Consider the following 26347-nt stretch of genomic DNA (forward strand, 5'->3'; position numbering starts at 1 on the left):
TAGCAAGTGGCTCCTTCCAAATGTCATATTGCGGGTCTGCAAAGCGCTACAATCAACAAGATCTTCTGATCAAGTCATTCATTCGTCATTACTCAGCCTATTGTCAATATTACTTCAGAATTACTTCTTCAATAGTACATTGGTCTTTCACATTTCCCTTTAACTGTAGATTCCCGCTCTAGGCTAAGCTTATGACATTTCACCATGCTGTTTGAAACCATTCTCTCTCATGGTTCACAAGTTCCAAACATGTAATGACACCCTTCAGCCCAAATAAATTAGTAAGGCATTCATATGGCGGTACAAATAACTGATGACAATTGGAGAGAGTAGTATGTTCCTAGAGTGATCAAAATATCTGAATACACTAATTCCAGTAGTTTCAATCAAAATGTCAAACATAGGTGCAAGTGAAGGAACTTATGAAGAAATAGAGGTTGAAGTTGGCATTTGTTGATGACATTACTTATTCACCAGAGTTGAGAAAAAGAAATTTGCTTTTGTGGATTTGCTCCTTATCTTTAATGGTAGTTCAGTCTCATGTTCGATGAGGTTTGGAATGTGCCCATACTGTGGCCAAACACATGATGCACTCATTTTTATGGTGAGTTACACTGTTAACTACACTAAGCAATTATGGCATCTGCTGTCCAAATGAGTTTTCGGTAAACATATGGTCATTGTTCATCCAATCACTGGCAACCACAGTTGTACCAAATGAAGATAAAGATCATGGTCTTGTTTAATTCTTGATAGAAATCAGGCAGTGGAGACTGAAAGTATATAAACTCTGTGGCAGCGATAGTAAGCCAATACTAAACTGTAAGTACAAAGTAAGTCCATGGCATTGACAGATGATTGACTAATCACAGGTTAACTGTAGGGACCTGAAAGACCTACACAATCAACCACATGGTTCTTGCTAAGTCTGTAAGATAATACCAGCCCTAGCTGGGCATGCAGTAAGCATTCAGTGCTCTGAACCGGTGAAGTTACTTTTAGTGGTTTACCTTCATATATAGACTCAATGCTGTATCACCAATGGATAGGTCAGAACGGTGAGAAACTGTGTACCATATGTATTTGTAATTAGCTGTAAGTGAACAATGCCAAACACAGTTGATAGTGGAATCTGGGAAATCAGCCAAATTTGCCTAGTTTTCCCAATTAACCACCAGCTGCATTAGCACTATGTTCCTACAGAAGTAACAACCAAGCTCACTCATTAAATAAGACTATTTCTTGTATAGACTCCTATAGAATACCAAAAACCTGTCTAGTAAAAGCACTTATTAAAAGTCAAAATCCTTTGTCATATCCAAGAATTCTATTTGATCAAAGCAGTAAATCAGTGAAATAACGTAGTTTACAACTCCAAAGCTCCCCAATACAACTAGAAATTAATTATGTACCAAAATAATAAAATCACATCTTCATCTGACCCCACACAAATCAGATTATTTTCTCAACCCATATATTAAATTACTTGACTATATTCGAATACCACCAACAACCCACCCAAAAATTAATAGAAATTTATCACGAGTACTTTTATATGAAAAATACAGAGAAAAGCTTTTAAGTCACCCACCATGGCACCTACATCAATTACAAGTTATTCATAATTAATAAAGAAAAAATTAGTAAAAAGTTCATTACAGTTCAGTTAATGGCTCCAATTAAATATACTCAAATATCACTCATCTTCCACCATCTACCCATAAAATTCATAAACCCAAGCTCACGTCAAATGTTTCCTCAAGTTCTGCTTTCTACTACGACACAGTGCAACCAATTTAAAACAGAACTAACTGGCAGATAAACATAACAGAAGACTTAGCAGGTTAATCATCAAATATCAATATAAAGTGCCCACACCAACTAGTTTTTCAGATGTAATTAACTGCCAGGGCCTACTCTGCCTCTACATTAGGCCTCAAATCCCTTCCAGTTTCAGATTTTGCTGGCGTGTTAGTAAAAACAAAATCATTGCTCACCTAGTTCATTTTGGAGCATTCACCAAGTTCTAATGATTCTAAAGTTGTTGACTAATCACAACAACAATTGATCTCTTTCAGGATAATTTCTCTACATTAAACTCAAACACAAACTGAGCTGAACAAGCAGGTATGGAAAGCTTTTTGAGAGCCACAGAGCAAAAGTCACCAGTGCTTTTCATTATTCTCATTTATAAGATGTCCATTTAAATATGGCACATAGACTGAACACATTATATAGAAGCTAGCAGGTAGCAGTACAGCGTACATCAAGGTCAAGACAGAATGCCCAACAATTTCAGTCTTGAGGACAAAAGGCTGCTTATGTGCAACTTTGTAGTGGACAGCATAGATGAAGAGCCTCCAGATCCAGAAATTCAACGTGACAGAGATGGCACAAGTCTCGGATAAGTGAGTTACAGTGAAAAGCCAAACATTAAAAATGCAGTGTATCTGCAACCGTGGCAGTGCCCAGCACATTGAAGTGTCTTTTGCATATATAACCTTTCCTGACAAGTGCACTTGTCAGCTCTCATGAATGTGCAGAGATTTATACTTGAAGCTGCACTAGCAGCAGCAGCAACTAAATGGAGGAGGAAAGAAGGGATGATGGTGCTAAGGAATGAATACTTTTCCACTTTGCTCCCAGTTCTGGCATTAGCAGTGGTTGAGATGAAGCATATGACTTGTCCTTGGATTCTAGCAATGAGCTTTTTCTTCCGGTCACTTCTAGTGCATCAGGATATTTCTTCCAATTCTGATGTTATTGGTCCTAGCAGCCTACCAATGCTAGACAAGTGGCACTCTGACCAAATTTAGAGGCCAGGATGCTTTGCAGCAGGAGAGGAGGAAAGAGGAAAACAGGAGGATCAAATGACAAAAAGAAATTGTGCAGAGTGTTGAAACTCATTGTTCAGGATTTACAGAAAGCTGAGAGTAGTCCTTCACTCCATCTACCTGGGTTGGAGTGATTGCCAAATCCCTGAGATGAAAGATAACACCATTCTGTCTAATTTAATCTTAGCTACCTGCCAGGCCTTTGATTTTAATTTTGTAAAATGTGTGTGCCTCCCTTTTTCCGCAATACCATCACAAAACCAGTATTACCAACAGAACACTCACCAATGAATCCATATCCTTTATGCTTCCCCGTTGTGGGGTCTCGGGCCAAGGTGCAGGATTTAATCTTTCCAAAGGCCTCGAACACACTTTTAATGTCATCATCCGACAGATCCGGGTGAACGGACGCGACATAAATTCTGTTAAACGCCCTGGCTTCCTCTGCAAGCTGGTCTATGATTGGTTGAGCTTGTCCTATGTTACTCGGTCTGCCAACCTGTAACAAAAGAAACCCCCGCCAATTACAGACCAAGCTAGAAATGAATACGAACCATGCCACTTCTCCTGGAAAACACGGGCTAGGAATAGAGATGCCACCTGAAATCTTCCCGGGACATTGCAAGTAACCCAGAAACATTGGCAAATGGCACCATTAGTCATGAAATTGGGGGCACCTCACAGTCTGTTCCCATTAGGAAGAGGCCATTTTTGAGTTAATATTTTTAAAACAGACCTCGCTCTTCAGGAACACTGAGTGTTCAAATGGAAAAGCTTTGTGTGTTTTACAGGAGAGCATGTAGCATGCTGGCACATCTAATTAAAGGGAAACTACACCTCATTTAAAAAACAGTAAATTTCCTGCTCCCACGCACAGTCCCCTGCCAAGCGCTCTGAGTCACACGCTGCAATGCTGCGGAGAAATCCACCCCGTAGCCTCGCGTTTGTTCACCACCGGGAGGGGATAGGGACATGGGGAGGGAAGGATATACGCAGTTCACACGCCTACTTACAGTGCATTCTAGGTAGAATGACATCACTGCAGCTGCACTGTACAAAACCTTCCACAGAATTTACTTACCTGTGGAAGACTTGTACAGGGCAGCTACAGAACAAGCAGACCAGAGTGATGCCACCCTACCTAGAATGCACTGCAAGCAGGAGAAGGAACAGCGACACCGGGCAGTGGGAGAAAATGCAATGTCACGAGCTGGACTTCTCCCCAACACAGCAGTGTACAACTCAGAACAATTGGCAGAAGTCTGCACCTGAGAGCAAGCTATTGAAACTTACCACTTTTTAAATGGACTGAAGGCCCCTTTAACAGATATCAAATACAAGTGGGTTGTCTGTGCATGTTTACTGGGAGTGCCCTGACTTGTTCCCCCAGCCAATCGCAGGATATCATGATGGTGTGGTACTGTCTATCAGCACTAAAACGCAACCTGCTGCGGAGACAGGCCGGAACTATCACAGTAAACATAACGGGTGGTGAGAAAGAAAAGATCAGAGACTGGTTTTCAGAACTTTTAAGCATTTATTGTTTAAAATAGGAATTACAAGTTGATTTGATGTTGGTGGGAGAACCCTCATCCTCCAATCGATGTGAAATGTCCAACATGACAGATAACTTTTAAGAAGGAGGGAAGCGAATGGGAGTAACTGGGAAAGGTTTCCTAAAATAGGATATTCCAAGTATTTAATCCACTGAAGAATTATTTATAATTTATGTGGAATGTGAAATAAGAGAAAATCTTCGGAAGCGTGGGTCAGCAAGAGCTCCACCTAATATTTTCTTGTGATAATTATCAAAGTCAATAAACCAGCTCCAAGCACAAAGGAGCTTAATGTTCCAAGAAACAGAGGTGGTTTGGGATTGTAATGCAGGCCATCAGAGAGTGGTAGAATAAGATGAAGACATCTAGATGTCAGATGGACAAGTAATGAATAAGTGAGACCAAAGAATACCAAGATTGGTAATGCCTGGATCCTAAGGGTCCAGAGTCAGTTGCCTCCTTTCACTCTCTGTGGCCTGGAATGCTAGGGCCCACTAGGAAATTCCATGTGGAGTCTTCGATCTTCAACTACTATGAAACAGTAGATTCTCTGATCAGTAAAGGTCAACGTGCGACCCACAGTACCCTACACATTTCACTGGAGGCAAGTATGCAAAGATCATCGCAGTGCCTGCACAATGTCCTCTTTTGTATCTCACACAAAAGCTTTCAGAGTCAGTGGGAGCAAGACAAGAAAAGATGCCATGTACTTAATGAAAAGAACAGACCTCTTGTCAAACGAGAAGTAATTTTTAAAAAAAATTATTGGGGAAGATAAATACTTTTATTTCGAAGAGGAGAGAGAAACCATGACCCTGGCCCTTCGCCCTAATCCCAGGCAAATTAAAATATCAGGCTGGCTCCTGGAGGTGCAGTTGCTTAGAATGTCGAGTGTTCCCACTGGCTGCGGGCACCTTAATGCTGGAATTTACAGCTGCTGATCCTTCTGAACAGAATGGCTGTCGGACTGGTGAGGAGGGAGAGGTCTACAGCCGAGTCCTGTTCTACATAAAAGCTTGGAGGAGACACAAAGAAAAGAGAGGTCGTTTCTAAGCACATAACAGGAATGGTTACGGTAGCATTTATAAAGTCAGCAACAACCCAGAGCTTAAACAAAGTCACCAGAAATCTGCTTCTATCAGGCTGGAGGAACTGACATTAATCTTGGTGGGATTCATTGGAAAGCCATAAAAAGGGCTTCTCCCCTTGACTTCCAATCACCAAACCTCACCTGCATCGTTACCATGCCATTAGTGTCTGAGAGGAGACATTATCATTTCCCCAACTGTACATTAAACCTTCATACCCCCATGTGCTCAACATTCTTCACAGGGCGCCTATGAAGTAAACTCGTCTTTCCACATCCCTTCTCATCCTGCATCCATTTTTAGATCCCCTTCTCAACTAAGGCATTCTTCACCTGTCGCCTAGATACATTCATTTTTCTGCCCCATCCCAATCACATTAACCCTTCAAAATATAACATTATGTTCGCAAAAGCTGGTTAGCAGCTCTGCGATGCACCTCCTCGTCCCTACTCTGTCTGATTCAACCTACCAGCAGAATAACCGTTATGGATTTCCTGGGAATCCCAGCCACTCACTGGACCCACTCACCTCAGGTGAGTCTGCCTTCCAATTTGTCACAATGACAATGTCAGTCCTTGGTTTTTATGGCGTTACTCAGCCAACAGGTACAAGTCACAGTGAACCCCCTTGTAAATTCTATTTAATTCTGGAATTAAACATGGACATTTCCAGAAAAGAAGGTAGACGTGTAGTTTGGTCTTAAATAGGCAACTCTAGACCCCTCATGCACACCACACAGGGTAAACAAATGGACAGCACTCTGCAGCTAATGTGCCAAAGTTCACTGTGCACTACATCAGTTCCTCCATTTATGCCACACTGACTGCAGCTACTAAATTTTTGTAATCCCATAACCTACTCCTAGCCTTACTTACCAACTCAGCCGAGAAGTCTAAGCTGGAGCAATAAACAGTTGACTCTGGTCCAGTTGTCACAGCTGATGTGCAGAGGTGACCTTATTAGCAGCTATGGCACGTACTGATCTATATCAATGCGCCTTTGACTCAACACCCTGAATCAATGAAATTGGAATGTCTTGTATGGGATTAAAGCTAAGCTTAGAAAACAAAAAGAACTGACTTTGATGAAAGAAATGTTCCACCATTAAGTGCTTATCAGAATTCTGGTGGAGTCATCCAATTTTTGACTTGATTGCTGGGATAACGAACATTGAAGGAATTAAACTGGCCACTATCTATAAACCATTTTAAAAGCAAAAAAAAAATTCAGTTTTGCTTTGCATCTGAAGGGCCTGTTTCAGTCATTGCTGACAAGATGACAATGCAATGAGTGTTCAAAGTTGTCACCAAAATACCATATAGATAGCTGACTGTATCATTAACCAACATGTAACCATGAGTTGACAATCGTCACGTGTTTAAGGGAACAATGGAAATCAGTGGGGTCCTGGGATTTTCTGTTCTGAAGTCACCTTGTGCTTTATTCTTTTAGTGGAGCACATTGCATTTCATCATCGCATATTTGGAAAAAAATGAAAAAGAATCAAAGGTTTTGTGGAGACTCTAATCTGAACAGATAGCTACATATTCAAGTGATGAAGTTGCTTACCTTAATGTTTCTGCCTCCCAGCATCACTGAGTTCATCTGCTCAAGAGCAAGCTGAGCTGCCTCAGGAACTTCGTACTCCACAAAGGCAAAGCCCTATAAGCAAAAGGAATGGCCTCACTCTCAGCTCTTCTATAGCACAGCGTAAGCTACAGATCTTGTGCCAGCTGACCCCTGTCACCTGGTACGCGTAAAATGAAGACTTCACAACCACACGTTAATCACTTAGGTGAATGCTTAGCCCAACATGACATTAGGAACTGCACTTAAGAATTTCCTGCTTAAATTTCTTCATGTTTCTCCTCTAAGCTTACTGGACAAACTACTCATCAAGGCCTGCAATCATGCTAGCTGATTCACATCGGCACACATCTGAAAGCGTATCTGGCCCATCCCAGTTTGGCTATATCAATGCACCTTTGACTCAACACCCTGAATCAATGAAATTGGAATGTCTTGTATGGGATTAAAGCTAAGTTTAGAAAACAAAAAGAATTGACTTTGACTTGATTGCTGTGATAACGAACATTGAAGGAATTAAACTGGCCACTATCTACAAACCATTTTATTCCTACATCCAGAGGCCTATGGGGGATAAACCTCCAGATTTCCACTGTCAATTGAGTGAAGAAATGCTAGACCCTAAATGCTCAAGCTCTGGATTCCACCTGCAAAACCAGTTTCTCTTTGTCTACTGAACCAATTCCTTTGCTATTTTGAACATGTCAATCAGAAAAGAGTTTTCAAATTCAATCTATCTCCATAATTTAACCTTTTTAACCCCAGAATCATTCCAGGGAATCTGTGTCACAACCTACAAGTGCAACACATAGCCATCCTGTTGTGTGGTGGCCAGAACTGAACACAACTACTGTAGATATGTTCTGATCAAACACCTGGGAAACTTAATTTTCTCACTTTTGAATTCCAATCTTCGAGGTTTAAGCACATCACCCATTAGTTTTTCAGTAGCTTTTAGCAACTTCTCTGTATGGTTACTCAACCACCTTTCCATTAAGAAAACTAAAATGGAGATGATCCTGCTTTGCCCACAAAGTTCAGCTATGAAAATATGAATTAACAGGAACGAGCCATTCACCATTTTTAGCCTGCTCCACCATCATGACTAGTCTGATTGTGGTCTCAGTTACCCCACATATCTCAATACCGTTTAGCTTCCTTGTTAATACAGATTGTACTTCAGCTTTATCCACTCAATCGGCCATGTCCCTTCAAACCTTCCTCACGAATATCAGCCACAAACGATTTTTATTTGATCACCCCATGTCACTAATACATATTGAAGAATGGGTCTTAGTGTAAAGTCCTGGGGAACACCACTTGTCACAGCCTGCCAACTGATCAGCCTTCTTAATCTCACTGTTTCCCACTTCCCACATACAACACAAAGTCCACCTTGGATTACCTCCAACTTCACACAAGCTCATTTTCATTTATACTTCGTGTAGACCCGTACCAAATGTCAACTGGAAGACTGTAATGATAATTCCTATTGACCTCAGTCAAAAAACAGAATCCAAGTGAGGAAATTTCAGCTGTATTAACCCTCATCTTCCAAAGCTGACTTCATTTATGCACTGTACCAGAAGATTAGAAAGCTAACATCATATCACTGCTCCAAAAAGGGAGAAAGGAACAAACTCAAGCCAGTGAGTTGATCTTTTGGAATTCATTACCTGAGGTTTTGGATAAATACAGGTCAATCAGGGATTCAGCATGATTTGTGAAAGTTAAAATAAAGTGGAAGCTAATGCTGGCAAATCACAGGGCAACACAATGAAAATGTCTAAAATAACAGAAGGATAAAGAGAAGCAGGCCCTCAGCAGCTGAAGGGTCTATAACAGTAGACCACAGAAGATTAAACTTAGGAAATTCAGTACAGGAGAGCAAGAGAGCTGCAAATCTGAGGAATTCCTGTCCAGACTTACTGGTCAAGGCAGAAACTATTTCAACTTTAAAGGACTAAACTGGATAAGTGAATGAAGGACCAAAGGGAACAGTGCAGATAAACATAACAATGCTGAGTAAAAGCCAACACTTGAATTGGTCTGAATAGTCTGTTTTTGTGTTGCAAATCCTACACACTAGTGAAGACAACAAACTTAGAAATGTTGTGACTTCAGTAGCACTGAAGATAAAAGCAATGATTGTACACAATAACAGTAACTCTCAGTTGCACACCATAGCAAGTATATATAGATTTAGAAAAAGGCCCATGGCCACTCAAAGAATGACTACCTAGGATAAGGGAATTAGTTAGAATTAATTTTGGCTTATATTCCTTGGCATGAGGTGATCAAATTTGTAGAAATGGGAGTTGATTTCCTTCTCTTGCATGGAAATTCATAAAGATAGAAATAAACATACAACACAAAGTCCCAAAACAAGTCAACACTTTATCCTTCCTCAAACAATACTTTAAGGGCATGGACGGTACTGTTGTTAATTAATGAAAACTAATACCTCCTTGGGAAGATAGAGATGCAGAATTATAGGGAAGAAAAATTAGGATAAACGAACCAAGAGAGCAGGCCTCTGGTCGTTTTCTTGTGATCGCTCAGTTCTCTTACTTGGAGGGAAGATTGCTCCAACTTCTCCATCTTAAAAAACACAATCGTCCCAAAGTCACCAGAGTGACTCTTCTCTGCATCACCTCTAGATCTCTCTCATGACTAAGAATCATACCAGACTTCAACTGTTAACAGATTTTGCTCTCTGCAGAGCTGCTGAGTTTCTCCAACATTCTGTATTCATCTAGTCTGTCTACACTTGCCATGTAATTCCAAACTGGCCAGTTGATTGCTGCTCCAATTACAGGCACTTTGAGCACACAAGCCAATAAACCTTGCCATTTCCACCCATCCCTTAACTTCACACTTTGATACACCTCCATCTATTTAAAATCATGAAGTGTCAACATTCCAGGATTAAAGGGAACACTAAAACAAACTGTCCTCATTCTATACTTGTGACAATGTAGTGGTTCATCTCTACAGTTTTAAGTTTTCCCATTTTACTACACTGCAGTCAGCTTGTTATCTACGTTTGAAATTAGTTCCCCAGCCTGCTAATTCTCATGACTATCTTGAGTCAATCCAGAATGTGACCAAGATCACCTCAAATGTTGTTTATCCCAGAGTCTAAATTGCAACATTGTGGGAAAACCTGCAAGGAGATCAGCTTAATTACAAGTGGTAGAAGCTCCATGATGGTTAGGATCCTGAAGATGAATGCTAGTTTTAGTGCCACTAGTTTCACTGAGCCTCCAGTGATACTGAACCACCTGTGTTTCATGCTAATTAGCCCTCAATAATACAAAAGCAAGCAATGAAAGAAAAGAGAACCTTGTGTTTCATTGTGACAGAGTCCCATGACATGTCGATGCTCTTGATTGGTCCAAATGGAGCAAATGCCTGTCGGATGGTATCCTCCCCCAGCTCATAATAAATCGATCCAACGTAAACACGACACATGATCGCCAGCGCACGCTGTCTCTGTGCTGCCATCTGATCCAGAAAGGAATGAAAGAAGTGTGAATATGTACATCCAGGCAACACTAATCAAAGCACCCTAACAGACAGAGTCTGGACAGTAGGGACAAGTAACAGAGCATTACTGCATGTGGCTAAATAACAGGCTGTATCTTTCAGGCAACTTAGCTGCTACACTGCAATATGCAGATCTCAGTTAACAAATGCCATACAAAATGATTAACTAAATAGAGAAAAAAAAGCTAGCACTTACTGTGGATTGTACAGCCTCAAAAAGCACATTTTGATTTGTCAGAATGGCCCCATTAGTTATAACTCATCTTTTACAAGATGGAATGGTAAACTATCAGTTTGAAGAATGGCAGAAGGGGCCTTCACTTCAACTAAACTGCAGTCTCTGCTCACATAATGCTCCAATGAGCTGAATGGCAGGGAGTCTTCTCTGTAATTCTGTCTTAACATCCTGCCTGCAATCTCATTTAGTGAAGTTGTTTCACAGTGGGTCAGCAATGCAGCACCAACTGCACACTCACACTCAATTTGGGAGGTTGGATGGGGGAAGATTGGAGAAAGCAAGAGAGATTCCCAGAACTATACCAGACCAGAACTTGCCATCAGATATGGTCAGAACTTGGGAACTCTGAGCCAATTCAACACTGGGGGTGACACCTCAATCCTTGTGCAAGGGCCTCATCCTGAATAAAAAAAAGGGAAGTGTTTAAGGAAAAGGCATGAACAGGCCAATCACAAAATCCCACAGCACTGATGGTGACAAAGAGGTGGTCTGGACTATGTTCTCCCCTTGAGTGGGAAGGAGACAAAGCACTGCTGCAAATTTAGAAAGGTCAGAAGGGGACATGGAGAATAGAGGGAGAAAGAATTAAAAAGGGGAAAAAAAAAGAGAAAACATAAAATCTCTACCCACCCTTTACCACCACTTCTACAAAAAGAAAGCTGACATAACAGTTGTGGAAATTGTTCAAAAAACAGTCCAGATGTGATGAGAAGGGAAAACACACAGACATGTAAATGTCATTGTAAACTGTAAAGCTATTTGTGCAACCTTCCTTGAAGCTTAACAATCCCACTTTTAAGTACAACAAAAGAACCCCTTTGAAAAACCACCAAAAAAAAGTTAATCAAACCAGTATTCTCAACAGAAAAGAGCAAGTCCTAATTTCATAGCAATTGATAACATTTGCTCTCTCTCACTCTCTCACTATCCTCTCCACTCCACCTGACAAACTATCTAATGCATTAGAATCTACAGTTACCTTTCACGCCTGCACAGGTGCTTACTATGTCAGATTATGACCACTCTGCAGCAGAGGAGCTAAGATCGCTTACTGTGGGCTTTTAACCAAAAAAAATCACATTGCTCAAGACATTTTCAAAACTCCAAGTGTTAGTGCTTTTTGACAAAAGTCCCTACCTGATCTTTGGAGTCGAGACAATCGCACAGTTCCCAGCATGCCCATTTTCGAAAGGAACCCAGTGTCTGATGAGAGGAAGTCACTTATGAAAAAAATCTAATAAAGCCTTTTTTTGTTTAACTTTGAGGTGACAGTAAGTGTTATGGATGTCGGTACGCCAGAGTTCCCACTAGGCTTTTAAAAATTTTAATGGTCTGAAAAATTAAGTCCCCTTTGAGTTTTTGTACTGAATGGCTAAAACCATAATTAGTAGTTTTTGTTATTAGTGTACTCTCCCATAGCCAAAACTTCCATGCATACTGCACTCATGACAGAGAATGTATAAGGTTAGATACAGTGAAGCCCCCTTATTGTTACTTCTCTATACCCCCCTTTTCACACTGTCTAGTATGCCCAAAAACACAAAACTGGTCCACAGTCAGTTTGGTTCAATGAGTATCTAGTGCTTTAATCTGATCTCTGACTCTTCCTGTCCTGCTCCCACCTCTTGGAAATGATCAGGACATACGGACTATATCATCCTCCCATCTCTGAAGATGGCTGCGCACTGACAGAATAGGGATGAGTTATTTGAGGAAAGTAATTATAAATGCTAAATTTGCAAAAAAATTCAGAAATAAGGTGGGGGAGGGAGGAGGAGAGAGTGTGAGTGGAAGGGAACAGGGAGTGGAGAATTTAAAAAGAAACAGCTTACAGACCACACGCTGAAAAGGACCCAGAGTACAAGCAGCCAGCAGACCTAGAGCCATTCACCAACAGCACAGCAACACACGGACCTTCAGTAGTTTGACAGGCTGAATGTGACAATAAAAGGGCTTCCATATTGAAAGCTTTTCACTATGGGACTTACTTTGTCTCTGGATTTATTACAATTCCTAATATCCCTTCCCCAAGCTTTAACTATCCTCAAAAGATCAGAGAAAGGGCAAATCTACAAGATTTTAAAATAATAGGAACCCTGATGTACACGTACACAGTTTCAAGTAAGCTCATTATTTAAACAAAAAGGAACCCAGACTCCAATCAGAGACAGACTCAGGTTTTATATTACTGAGGTGACAAATAAAGTGAGGATGTGTGTACACAAACAGTCAGAATGGTGAAGACTTCAAACAGGAAGACAGAAAGTGCCCAGAACTCAGTATCTGAACTGTCAAAACAGCAAAACTACTGGGCAAAAAAAGGAAAATGAATGGATTGCAAATTGTAATTGAGAGCTCTAACCAGCAAGGGGGAGACTCCAGCCTAACATCATATGTGCAAAGTAAGGCATTGCGACGATTTTAAAATGTTGAGAGAGACATGCCCACTGCCATGGTTCAACAGTCCATGCATTAACATTGTTGTCTATAGAAAAGCGCTGAGTGGGAACCGCCACTTTACAATGCTCTAGCAAATCATGGAACAAATTCATCTACATTTATTCAACCCTCCAGCACATTAAAAAACTTGTTTCTATAGCAGATGGAAGTGGAAGGCAACTGAGTAACAGCTAACTGGAATAGGGCAATGGAAAGCACAGTACAGTTCACACAGTACCAGTATTAATTTACAATATTAACAGTTCCAATGCACAACTTTAAAAGTACAACTTTTATCCTTCATGTGGGTTTATTTTAAGGACGAGGCAGGTGGTGGTGGTGGGGGTGGGGGTGGTGGTGGGGGTGGGTGGAATTACTCACTTATGTCCACTACAGCCCATCACTCCCCATTTGGATTTCTGGCTGTTGCTACAGTGTAAATAGGTTTAATCAAAATCACAACTGATATCCTACATGGCAGTGGGTAACATCACCTATTCCTGTCAACATTTACATGACATCATCCAAAACAATAGGTTCCACGTGTAGACTGATTGTTCCTTCAACATCACCTTCCAAATTCCAGCTCTACCATATAGAAAGACAAGGGCAGCAGATGCCTGGGGTCACCAGCACCTGCAAATCTCTCAGTATCCTAACCTCCAACTATGTTCCTTCACAGAGTCAAAATCTGGCAATACTTGCTCAAACAGCAGACGGTGAAATTAGATTCAATAAACCAATGTCCTTTAGGGAAGGAAATTTGCAATCTTTACCTGTCTGGTTTACATGTGACTCCAGACCCACAGCAATATGGTTGACTCAATTACCCTAAGAAATGCCATGGTTCAGAATGCAGTTCCACGTTCTCCAGGGCAATTAAAGATGGGCAATAAATGTTGGCCCAGGCAGTGACAATCAAATTTTAAAAAATGTTACACCACACATTCACTTCTCCACCCTGCCACTATATTTGATCAGACAATCTGCACGTCCACCATCCAGTGCTAGATAAACAGCAATTATCAGACAAGAAATACTGGGAAGACACCTTCACATCTTTACCACAAATTCCACTCCCTAGTCACTAACGCGCCTTTCTCTCTGCCCACTGAAGCTGAATGAGCTTCCAACCATTCACTTTTGTAGCAGTATCCAATCCTGCCTCATCCTCAATTGTATATTATTCTCATCTTTCACCGTTACTTCTAAACTTGACTATTGTAAAGGTCTCCTGGACAAGTCTCATATTGAAAATGGCAATGTTGAGCACATTCAAAACTCAGTTTTTCACAATCTAATGCTCTCATCAATTTCTTATGGCAGCACCCCAGTGTTCTCATGCTCACTTTTCAATCACTTCCTCCCACCAGTCCCTCCACCAAACCCAATGGCCCCACCATTCCCCATCTCCACAATGTTTAAAGTCACTTTTGAGAACATATCAACTTAATCATTCCAGCACTGGTAGCCTACGTGAAAAGCTGGATTAGTGGTGCTGGAAGAGCACAGCAGTTCAGGCAGCATCCAACAAGGATTCCTGATGAAGGGCTTTTGCCCGAAACGTCGATTTCGCTGCTCGTTGGATGCTGCCTGAACTGCTGTGCTCTTCCAGCACCACTAATCCAGTATTGGGTTTTCAGCATCTGCAGTCATTGTTTTTACCTACATGAAAAGCTGTAGAGTTCTCATCCCAAATCTCTCCACTTTGCTCTTACCACCCAAGCCCTTGTTCACATGTCTTCATAACTCATGACTCAATCTCAAAGTTTATTTGACCTATGAAGCATCTTGGGACATCGTACAAAGCTGTAAACATTACATTAATGAGAATGATCACTGATTGAAAGCAGCCCCAGAGCATCGTACCAAATTAAATCTCCAGGCTCATACAGCTATTAACCAGTTACCTTCCACCTAATCTATACTGCTGTAAAACTCAAGTGACTCATAAAAGCACCGCTAAACACATTTACCAAATTCAAAGTGTCACATAGTAGCTAATTTATAGATCTTTGAATTAATTCGTGAAAACAGGCATGGTTGGTTAGCGTTTAGTGCCCATCTTGAATTCCCCTGGAAAAGCTGGTAGAGCGCTGAAAGGTTTGTAATACATATTACTTGGAACACAGATCATTTTAAATTCCAGGCAGATTGACATGAAGTTTTTTTTTTAAATGTCAGCCTCAGTCTTTCTGGAACAGTGACCTAAATCCAGCATTACCCAGAAAGTATTTAACTGCAGATGCCTGTGGAAGAGGTTTAAAGTTTATGACAGCCATTGTAAACACATTAAGGTCTACTCAGAAGCATCAGGACCAAGTTCAGATGACAACACGGATAAATTCAGAAACAAGTTTTAATGTTTTTCTGAGAAAAATCTTTCAATGCAATTCAAGGGAAACTAGTCACCGCTGCACAAATGCTTAGCTTGTGAAGTTTCAAGACCAGGAGAGTTTTGAAAGAAATTTGCAAGTTATTACAACTGAGAAACTTGTGAAGAGTCCATGTCAGTAGACATGATATGCTCTCAAATCTCTCCTCAGTCTGTGGTAAAGAACTAAAAACAATTCACGTAGAAACTCTCACAATAGAAACAGGGATAACTTCTCCATCCTGGAGTCTCTGCAATGGACGGTTTTGGGAAATATATTGAAACTTTGCTCTGATGTTTATGTTAAGATATTTCTAAACTCAGTCGGTAAGGTTCATTTCTTGTGCGTTTTGTTATTCACTCATGGGACATAGGTGTCACAGGCTGGGTGAGCATTTATTACCTATTTCTAGTTGTTTTTGAGGTGGTGGTGGTGGTGGTGGTGAGTTGCCTCCTCTAACTGCTGCAGCCCAACTGCTGTGGGTTAACCCACAATACCAAGGGAAGGGATTCCAGAATTTTGACCCAGCAGCATTGAAGGAACGGTGATATATTTCGAAGTCAGGATGCAAAGTAGCTTGGAGGGAAACCTGAAGATGGTGAGGTTTCCATATACCTGCTGCATTGGTCATTCTAGATGGAAATGGTTGTGGAATGTGCTGTCTGAAGATCTTTGGTGAATTTCTGCAATGCAGCTTATAGATAGTACATACCGTTGGAACTGAGCATCAGTGGTGGAGGGACTGAATGTTTGTGGGTGTAGTGGTAATCAAGAGGTTTTGGATGGTGTGAAGCTCAAGCTTTGTTTAAACTCCACCTATCTAAACAAGTGGGTAGTATTCCATCACACTCCTGACTTGCATCTTGTGGAGGGCTATTAGGCTTTAGGGAATCAGGAAGTGAATTACTCACTGCAGTATTCCTAGCCTCTGACCACTTAAGTCACTGCGTTTATGTAGCGAATCCAGTTGTGATTCTGGTCAATGAAAACCCCCAAGATGTCGATAGTTCGGGATTCAGTGATGGCAACACCACTGAATGTCAAGGGGTGGTGGTTACATTGACTCTTATTAGAAAGAGTGATAGCCTAACATTTATATGGTGTGACTGTTACTTGCCACGTGCCAGACCAAATCTGGATATTGTCCATACCTTGTTGCATTTGAACATGAACTGCATAAGTATGAGGAGTTGCAAATGGTGCTAACGTTACACAATCAGCAATTATTTCTACTTCTGACCTAATGACGATGGGAACGTTATTCATGTTGTTGAAGATGGTTGAGCCTAGGACACTACCCTGGCAGACTCCTGCAGAGATGCCCTGGACCTGGGATGACTGACCTACAACCACAACCATCTTCCTGTGTGCCTGGCATGATTCTAACCAGCAGAGTTTTGTGACAAGTTTTGCGAGTGGCTTTAAAGGTTATTTTGTTTATTTTTTGAAAAGAGGTTGTGAGGCAGAGGTGCTCAACAGTCTGGGGGAATGAAAACAAGTCAGGGTTTTCTTTTGAACAGCGTGAATGGGCGGGACCAGCTCTCAGATTTATTTCTGGGTTTCAGGTTTCTCAGTTGCCTCAAAAGCTATTTGAGGGGTGGGGTTGCAAAGTTGGAAGCTTCAGTGAATGTCACTTAGCTGCCACTCTGAATTTTTCTCTTGATGTTTTTCCCTCCTGGATGGGAGAACTACATGGGACAACCTGTGTCCGAATTTTCCTTTCTTGCCAAAGGATGAGTTTAGGAATATTACTATAGTGGAACAGTTAATTGGCAATTAGTGTATCTAACTGAAAACGTATTGCTGGAATATTGCTGGAAAAGTGCAGGTCAGGCAGCATCCAAGGAGCAGGAGAATAGACGTTTTGGGCATGAGCCCTTCTTCAGGAATGAGGAAAGTGTGCCAAGCAGGCAGAGATAAAAGGTAGGGAGGAGGGACTTGGGGGAGGGGGCAGTGGGAATGCAATAGGTGAGAGATGGTTAAGGTGAGAGTAATAAGAAGAGGGTGATAGGCTGGAGAGGTCAGGAAGAAGATTGCAAGTTAGGAAGGTGGTGCTGAGTTCAAGGGTTGGGACAGAGAAGGTGCGGAGAGGGGAAATGAGGAAACTGGAGAAATCAGAGCTCATCCCTAATTGGAGAGTTCCCAGGCGAAAGAGGATGCGCTCTTCCTCCAGCCGTCGTGTTGCTATGGTCTGGCGATGGAGGAGTCCAAGGACCTGCGTATTCTTGGGGGAGTGGGAGGGAGAGTTGAAGTGTGCAGCCACAGGGTGGTTGGTTGGTGTGTCCCAGAAACATTCCGCAAGTAGGCAATATAGAGGAGGGCACACCCGGTGCAATGGATGCAGTAAATGATGTGTGCGAAGGTGCAGGTGAATTTGTGGGGGATATGAAAGGATCCCTTGGGGCCTTGGAGGGAAGGAGGGTGGGGGGCACAAGTTTTGCAGTTGCAGGGGGAGGTACCGGAAGTGGAGGTTGGGTTGGTAGGGGACGTGGACCTGACGAGGGAGTCACAGAGAGAGTGGTCCATAACAGTCTGTACACCGATTCTCATTGATTTTCCAAAACAGTGTGGTGAGGCTCAAGTGCTTGCAGGTGGTTGATGCCAAGAATTCTGTCTAGTCTCATCTCTAGATGTGAATCTACAGTCACATGGCAGCTGGACCAGGTAAGGATGGCAGGTTTCCTTCCCTGAAGGACAATTAGTTCACTGAATTCAAATTCCACCATGTGCCATGGTAGTACTCAAACCACAGTCCTCAGAACATTAGTTGAGCTCCTGGACTAATAATCTAGTGATCATACCACTAGGCCATCCCTTTCCCTTTTGTTAATATCTGCTGCTTCGTAAAATGGGCCAGTTAATTGCTGAAACATTAAAACAAATTAAACAAGTCAGATTTCATTCTGGGTTGCAACTTGCCCAGCAATACCATGGCAAGGTGCGGCTTATTTGGCATCAATGTTAATTGAAATTAATAGGGGAGAGTGACAGGGATTATGTAACAGTGGATTATTGGAAACCATTAAGGCTAAGTAGAGATGAAGCAGAAAACTGAAGGTTGAAATAAAAACAACAGCATGGTGGCACAGTGGTTAGCACTCTGCCTCACAGCGCCTGAGACCCAGGTTCAATTCCTGCCTCAGGCGACTGACTGTGTGGAGTTTGCACGTTCTCCCCGTGTCTGCGTGGGTTTCCTCCGGGTGCTCCGGTTTCCTCCCACAGTCCAAAGATGTGCAGGTTAGGTGAATTGGCCATGCTAAATTGCCGGTAGTGTTAGGTAAGGGGTAAGAGTAGGGGCATGGGTGGGTCGCGTTTCAGTGAGTCGGTGTGGACTTGTTAGGCTGAATGGCCTGTTTCCACGGTGTAATGTAATCTAATCTAAAATCAAAACAAGATCGTGAAGTGATTACTTAATTGCAAGTTTCCCTCCTCATCCAAAACATTAAGTCATTAGTTGTGAATCAGGTAGGTCAGATTGAGTATGTGGATGTACCTACGAGAGAAGGTGCAAAATCTCACCTACTATTGGGAAATAAGGCAGGGCAGGTGACTGAGGTGTCAGTGGGGGTGCACTTTGGGGCCATCAACCATAATTATATTAGTTTTAAATTAGACCAGATCTAAAAGTTGAAGTTCTAAAATTGGAGACGGTATTAGGCAAGAACTGTCAAAAGCTGATTCGGGGCAAATATTCACAGCTGGAAAATGGGAAGCCTTCAGAAATGAGATAACGAGAATCCAAAGTGGGAAAGGAAAGGCTGGTAGGTATAGGGAATGCTGGATGACTAAAGAAATTGAGGGTTTGGTTAAGAAAAAGGAAGCACGTGTCAAGTATAAACAGGATAGATTGAGTGAATCCGAGAAGAGTATAAAAGGTAGCAGGAGTATACTTAAGAGGGAAATCAGGAGGGCAAAAGGGTTATATGAGCGCTTTAGCAAATAGAATTGAGAATCCAAAGGGTTTTTACAAATACTTTAAAGGACAAAAGGGTGACTAGGGAGAGAATATGACCCCTCAAAGATCAGCAAGGTGGACTTTGTGTGGAACCACAGAAAGTGGGGGAGAAAGTAAATGAATATTTTGCATCAATATTTACTGTGGAAAAGGATATGGAAGATATAGATTGTAGGGAAATAGATGTTGACATCTTGCAAAATGTCCAGATTACAGAGGAGGAAGTGCTGCATTGCCTTGAAACAGTTAAAGGTGGATAAATCCCCAGGACCTGATCAGGTGTACCCGAGAACTCTGTGGGAAGCTAGAGAAGTGATTGCTGGGCCTGTTGCTGAGATATTTGTATCATCGATAGTCACAGGTGAGGTGCCGGAAGACTGTAGGTTGGTTAACATGGTACCACTGTTTAAGGGCAGTAAGGGCAAGGGTTTGGTTGATTGGTGCGGGTGTCCCGGAGATGTTCTCTAAAGCGCTCTGCTAGGAGACGCCCAGTCTCCCCAATGTAGAGGAGACCACATCGAGAGCAACAGATACAATAAATGATATTAGTGGATGTGCAGGTAAAACTTTGATGGATGTGGAAGGCTCCTTTAGGGCCTTGGATAGAGGTGAGGGAGGTGGTGTGAGCACAGGTTTTACAGTTCCTGCAGTGGCAGGGGAAAGTGCCAGGATGGGAGGGTGGGTCGTAGGGGGGCATGGACCTGACCAGGTAGTCACAGAGGGAACGGTCTTTGTGGAAGGCAGAAAGGGGTGGGGAGGGAAATATATCCCTGGTGGTGGGGTCTGTTTGGTGGTGGCGGAAATGTCAGTGGATGATTTGGTTTATGCGAAGGTTGGTAGGGTGGAAGGTGAGCACCAGGGGCGTTCTGTCCTTGTTAAGGTTGGAGGGGTGGGGTCTGAGGGCGGAGGTGCGGGATGTGGACAAGATGCGTTGGAGGGCATCTTTAGCCACGTGGGAAGGGACCCACTGACTCCCACAGCTACCTGGATTACACCTCTTCCCACCCTACCTCTTGCAAAAATGCCATCCCGTATTCCCAATTTCTCCACCTCTGCCGTATCTGCTCCCAGGAGGACCAGTTCCACCACAGAACACACCAGATGGCCTCCTTCTTTAGAGACCACAATTTCCCTTCCCATGTGGTTAAAGATGCCCTCCAACGCATCTCTCCCACATCCCGCACCTGCGCCCTCAGACCCCACCCCTCCAACCGTAACAAGGACAGAACGCCCCTGGTGCTCACCTTCCACCCTACAAACCTTCGCATAAACCAACTCATCCGCCGACATTTCCGCCACCTCCAAACAGACCCCACCATCAGGGATATATTTCCCTTTCCGCCTTCCGCAAAGACCGTTCCCTCTGTGGCTACCTGGTCAGGTCCACGCCCCCCTACAACCCACCCTCCCATCCTGGCACTTTCCCCTGCCACCGCAGGAACTGTAAAACCTGTGCCCACACCTCCACCCTCACCTCTATCAAAGGCCCTAAAGGAGCCTTCCACATCCAAAGTTTTACCTGCACATCCACTAATATCATTTATTGTATCCGTTGCTCCCGATGCGGTCTCCTCTACATTGGGGAGACTGGTCGCCTCCAAGCAGAGCGCTTTAGGAAACATCTCCGGGACACCTGCACCAATCAACCAAACTGCACCGTGGCCCAACATTTCTACTCCCCCTCCCACTCTGCCGAGGACATGGAGGTCTTGGGCCTCCTTCACTGCCGCTCCCTCACCACCAGACGCCTGGAGGAAGAACGCCTCATCTTCCGCCTCGGAACACTTCAACCCCAGGGCATCAATGTGGACTTCAACAGCTTCCTCATTTCCCCTTCCCCCACCTCATCCTAGTTTCAAACTTCCAGCTCAGCAATGTATCCTCGACTTGTCCGACCTGCCTACCTCCTTTTCCACCTATCCACTCCACCCTCTCCTCCTTGACCTATCACCTTCATCTCCTCCCCCACTCACCCATTGTACTCTATGCTACTCTCTCCCCACCCCCACCCTCCTCTAGCTTATCTCTCCACACTTCAAGCTCACTGCCTTTATTCCTGATGAAGGGCTTTTGCCCAAAACGTCGATTTCACTGCTCGTTGGATGCTGCCTGGCATTTGGTATGTATTCCTTTGTTGGTCAGAGTATTGAGTACAGGAGTTGGGAAGTCATGTTGCAGCTGTGCAAGACATTGGTTAGGCCACTGTTGGAACACTGCGTGCAGTTCTGGTCTGCTTCCTATCGGAAAGATGTTGTGAAATTTGAAAGGGTTCAGAAAGGATGTTGCCAGGGTTGGAGGATTTGAGCTATAGGGAGAGGCTGAACACGCTGGGGCTGTTTTCCCTGGAGTGTCGGAGGGTGAGGAGTGACCTTATAGAGGTTTACAAAATCATGAGGGGCATGGATAGGGTAAATAAACAAAGTATTTTCCCTGGGGTGGGGAGTCCAGAGCTAAAGGACATATGTTTAGGGTGAGAGGGGAAAGATTTTATAAAAGAGACCTAAGGGGCAACTTTTTCACACAGAGGGTGGTACGTGTATGGAATGAGCTGCTAGAGGAAGTGGTGGAGGCTGGTACAATTGCAACATTTAAGAGGCACTTGGATGGGTATATGAATAGGAAGGGTTTGGAGGGATAGGAGCCCACAAGAGAGCAGGCTATTCTGGACCTAGTGCTTTGCAATGAACCAGACTCTATAAAAGATCTTAAAGTAAGGGAACCCTTAGGAAGTAGCGACCATAATATGGTAGAGTTCAGTCTGGAGTTTGAAAGGGAGAAGGCAAAATCTGATGTAATGGTGTTACAGTTGAATAAAGGTAATTATGAGGGCATGAGAGGGGAACTGACTGAAATAGACTGGAAGCAGAGGCTAACCGGGAAGACACTAGAGCAAAAATGGCAGGAGTTTGTAGGTATAATTGAGGACACTGTACAGAGGTTCATTCCCAAGAAAAGAAAGATTAACCGGGGAGGGATTAGACAACCTTGGCTGACAAAGGAAGTCAGGAAATGTATTAAAGAAAAAGAGAGATCCTATAAAGTGGCTAAGAACAGTGGGGAATCAGAAGATTGGGAAGGATACAAAAGCCAACAGAGGATAACAAAGAGTGTAATAAGAAATGAGAGGATCAAATATGAAGGTAGGCTAGCCAGTAATATTAGAAATAATAGTAAAAGTTTCTTTCAGTACATAAGAAACAAACGACAGGCAAAAGTAGACATTGGGCCACTTCAAACTGATGCAGGGAGCCTAGTGATGGGAGATAAGGAAATAGCAGGAGAACTTAACAAGTACTTTGCGTCAGTTTTCACAGTGGAAGACATGAGTAATATCCCAAACATTAAAGGGTGTCACGGGGCTGAGTTGAGTATGGTTGTCATTACAAAAGAGATAGTGCTAGAAAAGCTAAAAAGTCTTAAAATTGATAAATCTCCTGGCCCTGATGGGATACACCCGAGAGTTCTGAGAGAGGTTGCTGAGGAAATAGCAGAGGCATTGGTTGAGATCTTTCAAGAGTCACTGGAGTCAGGAAAGGTCCCGGATGATTGGAAGATGGCTGTAGTAACCCCCTTGTTCAAGAAAGGATCAAGGCAAAAGATGGAAAATTATAGGCTTAACCTCGGTTGTTGGTAAAATTCTAGAATCCATCATTAAGGATGAGGTTTCTAAATTCTTGGAAGAGCAGAGTCTGATTAGAACAAGTCAACATGGATTTAGTAAAGGGAGGTCATGCCTGACAAACCTGTTGGAATTTTTTGAAGAGGTAACAAGTAGGTTAGACCAGGGAAACCCAGTGGATGTGGTCTATCTGGACTTTCAAAAGGCCTTTGATAAGGTGCCTCACGGGAGGCTGCTGAGCAAGGTGAGGGCCCATGGTGTTCGAGGTGAGCTGCTGGGATGGATTGAGGATTGGCTATCTAACAGAAGGCAGAGAGTTGGGATAAAAGGTTCTTTTTCAGAATGGCAGCCGGTGACGAGCGGTGTCCCGCAGGTGCTGGGGCCACAGCTGTTCGCATTATATATTAATGATTTGGATGAGGGAACCGGGGGCATTCTAGCGAAGTTTGCCGATGATACGAAGTTAGGTGGACAGGCAGGTAGTACTGAGGAAGTGGGGAGGCTACAGAAGGATCTAGACAGGTTGGGAGAGTGGTCCAGGAAATGGCTGATGGAATTTAATGTGAGCAAGTGCGAGGTCTTGCACTTTGGCAAAAAGAATAAAAGCATGGACTACTTTCTAAATGGTGAGAAAATTAATAAAGCCAAAGCACAAAGGGATCTGGGAGTGCTAGTCGAGGATTCTCTAAAGGTAAACATACAGGTTGAGTCTGTGATTAAGAAAGCGAATGCAATGTTGTCTCTTATCTCAAGAGGGTTGGAATATAAAAGCAGAGATGTACTACTAAGACTTTATAAAGCTCTGGTTAGGCCCCATTTGGAGTACTGTGTCCAGTTTTGGTCCCCACACCTCAGGAAGGACATACTGGCACTGGAACGTGTCCAGCGGAGATTCACACGGATGATCCCTGGAATGACAGGTCTAGCATATGAGGAACGGCTGAGGATATTGGGATTGTATTCGTTGGAGTTTAGAAGATTAAGGGGAGATCTAATAGAGACGTACAAAATAATACATGGCTTTGAAAAGGTGGATGCTAGGAAATTGTTTCTGTTAGGCGAGGAGACTAGGACCCGTGGACACAGCCTTAGAATTAGAGGGGGTCATTTCAGAACGGAAATGCGGAGACATTTCTTCAGCCAGAGAGTGGTGGGCCTATGGAATTCATTGCCACGGAGTGCAGCGGAAGCCGGGACGCTAAATGTCTTCAAGGCCGAGATTGATAGGTTCTTGTTGTCTAGAGGAATTAAGGGCTACGGGGAGAACGCTGGCAAGTGGAGCTGAAATGCGCATCAGCCATGATTGAATGGCGGAGTGGACTCGATGGGCCGAATGGCCTTACTTCCACTCCTATGTCTTATGCTGGCAGGTGGGACTAGATTAGGTTGGGATATCTGGTCAGCATGGACGGGTTGGACCAAATAGGTCTGTTTCCATGCTGTTTATCTCTATGATAGTAAAGGCATCAACTGATGGAGCATTAACTGCCACTTGTGGAAGGGTGTTCCAAACATCTCTCCAGAACAGCCTCTAATATTAGACTGTGTCCCTTTGTTTTGTAAGCCCCAACCAATGGAGGTAGTTGAACTTCATCTACTGTCTTTCAAAAGGATCGATCAGATCACCCCTTAACCTTTTAAATTCTTGAGAAAACAGTCTTTATTTGTATAATTTCTCCTTGTAACAAGCCTTGACGCCAAGGTACCATTCTTGTAAACCTGGACTGTACGTCCTCCAAGACACGTTTGATTGAAAGAAAAAAGTGGATAACAGAAGCAAATTAGCCAATGAAAAGGGAGAAGAAAAAACAAATTAGAAAGAAGGAAAAACAGAATAATGGAAAGACACATTAAAACTTAAGGTTTGAACTCTACAGAAATAGTGAAATTAGATATGACATGATTAGAGCAAAGTTTAAAGTGAAAAACATCATGACTGACTCCAATGAGGGAGCTGACTTCTTAGAAATCTACATCTAATACCTAAATTTAGAGGAAATGGAGTTGCAAGTATTTCATTTGAAAAAGGTAGCAAAGCAGATGTGTGAACTAAAAAAGTTTCAACCTTAATGTTAGAGCATGCTGACCAGTCCAGTTATATGTATACCAGCTCATGGGAACATGAATCTGCAGGAAATGGAATTACTGAAAAAGCAATGCTTACAAGCTTATCACTGAACTTATCGATTAAAAGTTAGGACCACAAGGAAGGAACAGATTTGAAGAATTTGCAAGAGAAAAAAATGTTGTGGGATCAGTGTTTTTGACCACTAGAGAAAAATTAAGGTGGTAAGGGAAATCTGATTATGTAACAATGCAGTAGTACTATTCCAACAAACCTTGAAAAGTATACAAGCAAGCATCAAGGATCAAGTCTGAAAATCAGTTCTGGCAGACACTCATGGAATCCTGGAGAGAGTTAGTATGGTAAGATGGTCATAAGGGAACTCAAGGAAATTGGAGGAATAAAAGAAATCTGTGGATGAAAGTACTATTAGTTTTAGGGAAGAAACAGAAGGAGACCAAAATAATAAAGGCTAAAATCAAAAAGGGATAAAGAAAATAACATGCCTCCACTTAGTGCCAAATACACCAGAACCAGTGGATGGAAATGAAGTGAGAGACCAACTGCAGTAATAGGAATGCCTATGGAATCCTCAAAGGAGCCCTTAGGAAAGAAAATGGTTATTAAAGTTATAGAACCATGAAAAGAACAAATTTCTTCAGAGAATGTACTAAGGAGGGAGAAATGACTATTGATAAATAGAATCACAGCTGGGAATTCAATGTATTTTCGCTTTTATTTTTGAAATCAAGCAGTTTTATCAGTAAATATATCTAGAGCAACCGATTTATCTTCTAGCAGGGTTAAGAAAGGAGAAAATATTCATTAGAGGTGTACATAGAGGTTATATGCCAGTCTCCTTATAGAAAGCTAAATTAAAGTGTGACTTGGTAGTTGGAGAAGTTGTAGCCTGCATAGTGAAACAACTTGCAATTAAGGATTTAATTTTATCTTGGAAAGTGGCCTGGCTGAATCAAATATTGGCATCACTAGGAATTTGGTGCAACCAGTAGAGGTGAGGGAAACCAAAATGTTATAGGAG

At 42.6% G+C, this 26347-nt stretch overlaps 1 protein-coding gene across 2 annotated transcripts in view; it reads right to left on the reverse strand.

The window, feature by feature from the left end:
- Positions 1-26347, reverse strand: part of LOC140480936 (poly(U)-binding-splicing factor PUF60-like) — an 85027-nt gene that overhangs the window by 22840 nt on the left and 35840 nt on the right. The window contains exons 5-8 of one of the 2 annotated variants that reach the window (XM_072576546.1): positions 11990-12055; positions 10411-10572; positions 7048-7140; positions 3120-3333 (exon numbers count right to left, since the gene is read on the reverse strand). In XM_072576546.1, the coding sequence (XP_072432647.1) occupies positions 3120-3333; positions 7048-7140; positions 10411-10572; positions 11990-12055 (535 nt within the window). The remainder of the gene's footprint in view (positions 1-3119; positions 3334-7047; positions 7141-10410; positions 10573-11989; positions 12056-26347) is intronic. The other variant, XM_072576547.1, reaches the window with a different exon arrangement.

This window comes from Chiloscyllium punctatum, chromosome 8 (genome assembly GCF_047496795.1).
Source record: "Chiloscyllium punctatum isolate Juve2018m chromosome 8, sChiPun1.3, whole genome shotgun sequence".
Classification (NCBI taxonomy): Eukaryota; Metazoa; Chordata; class Chondrichthyes; order Orectolobiformes; family Hemiscylliidae; genus Chiloscyllium; species Chiloscyllium punctatum.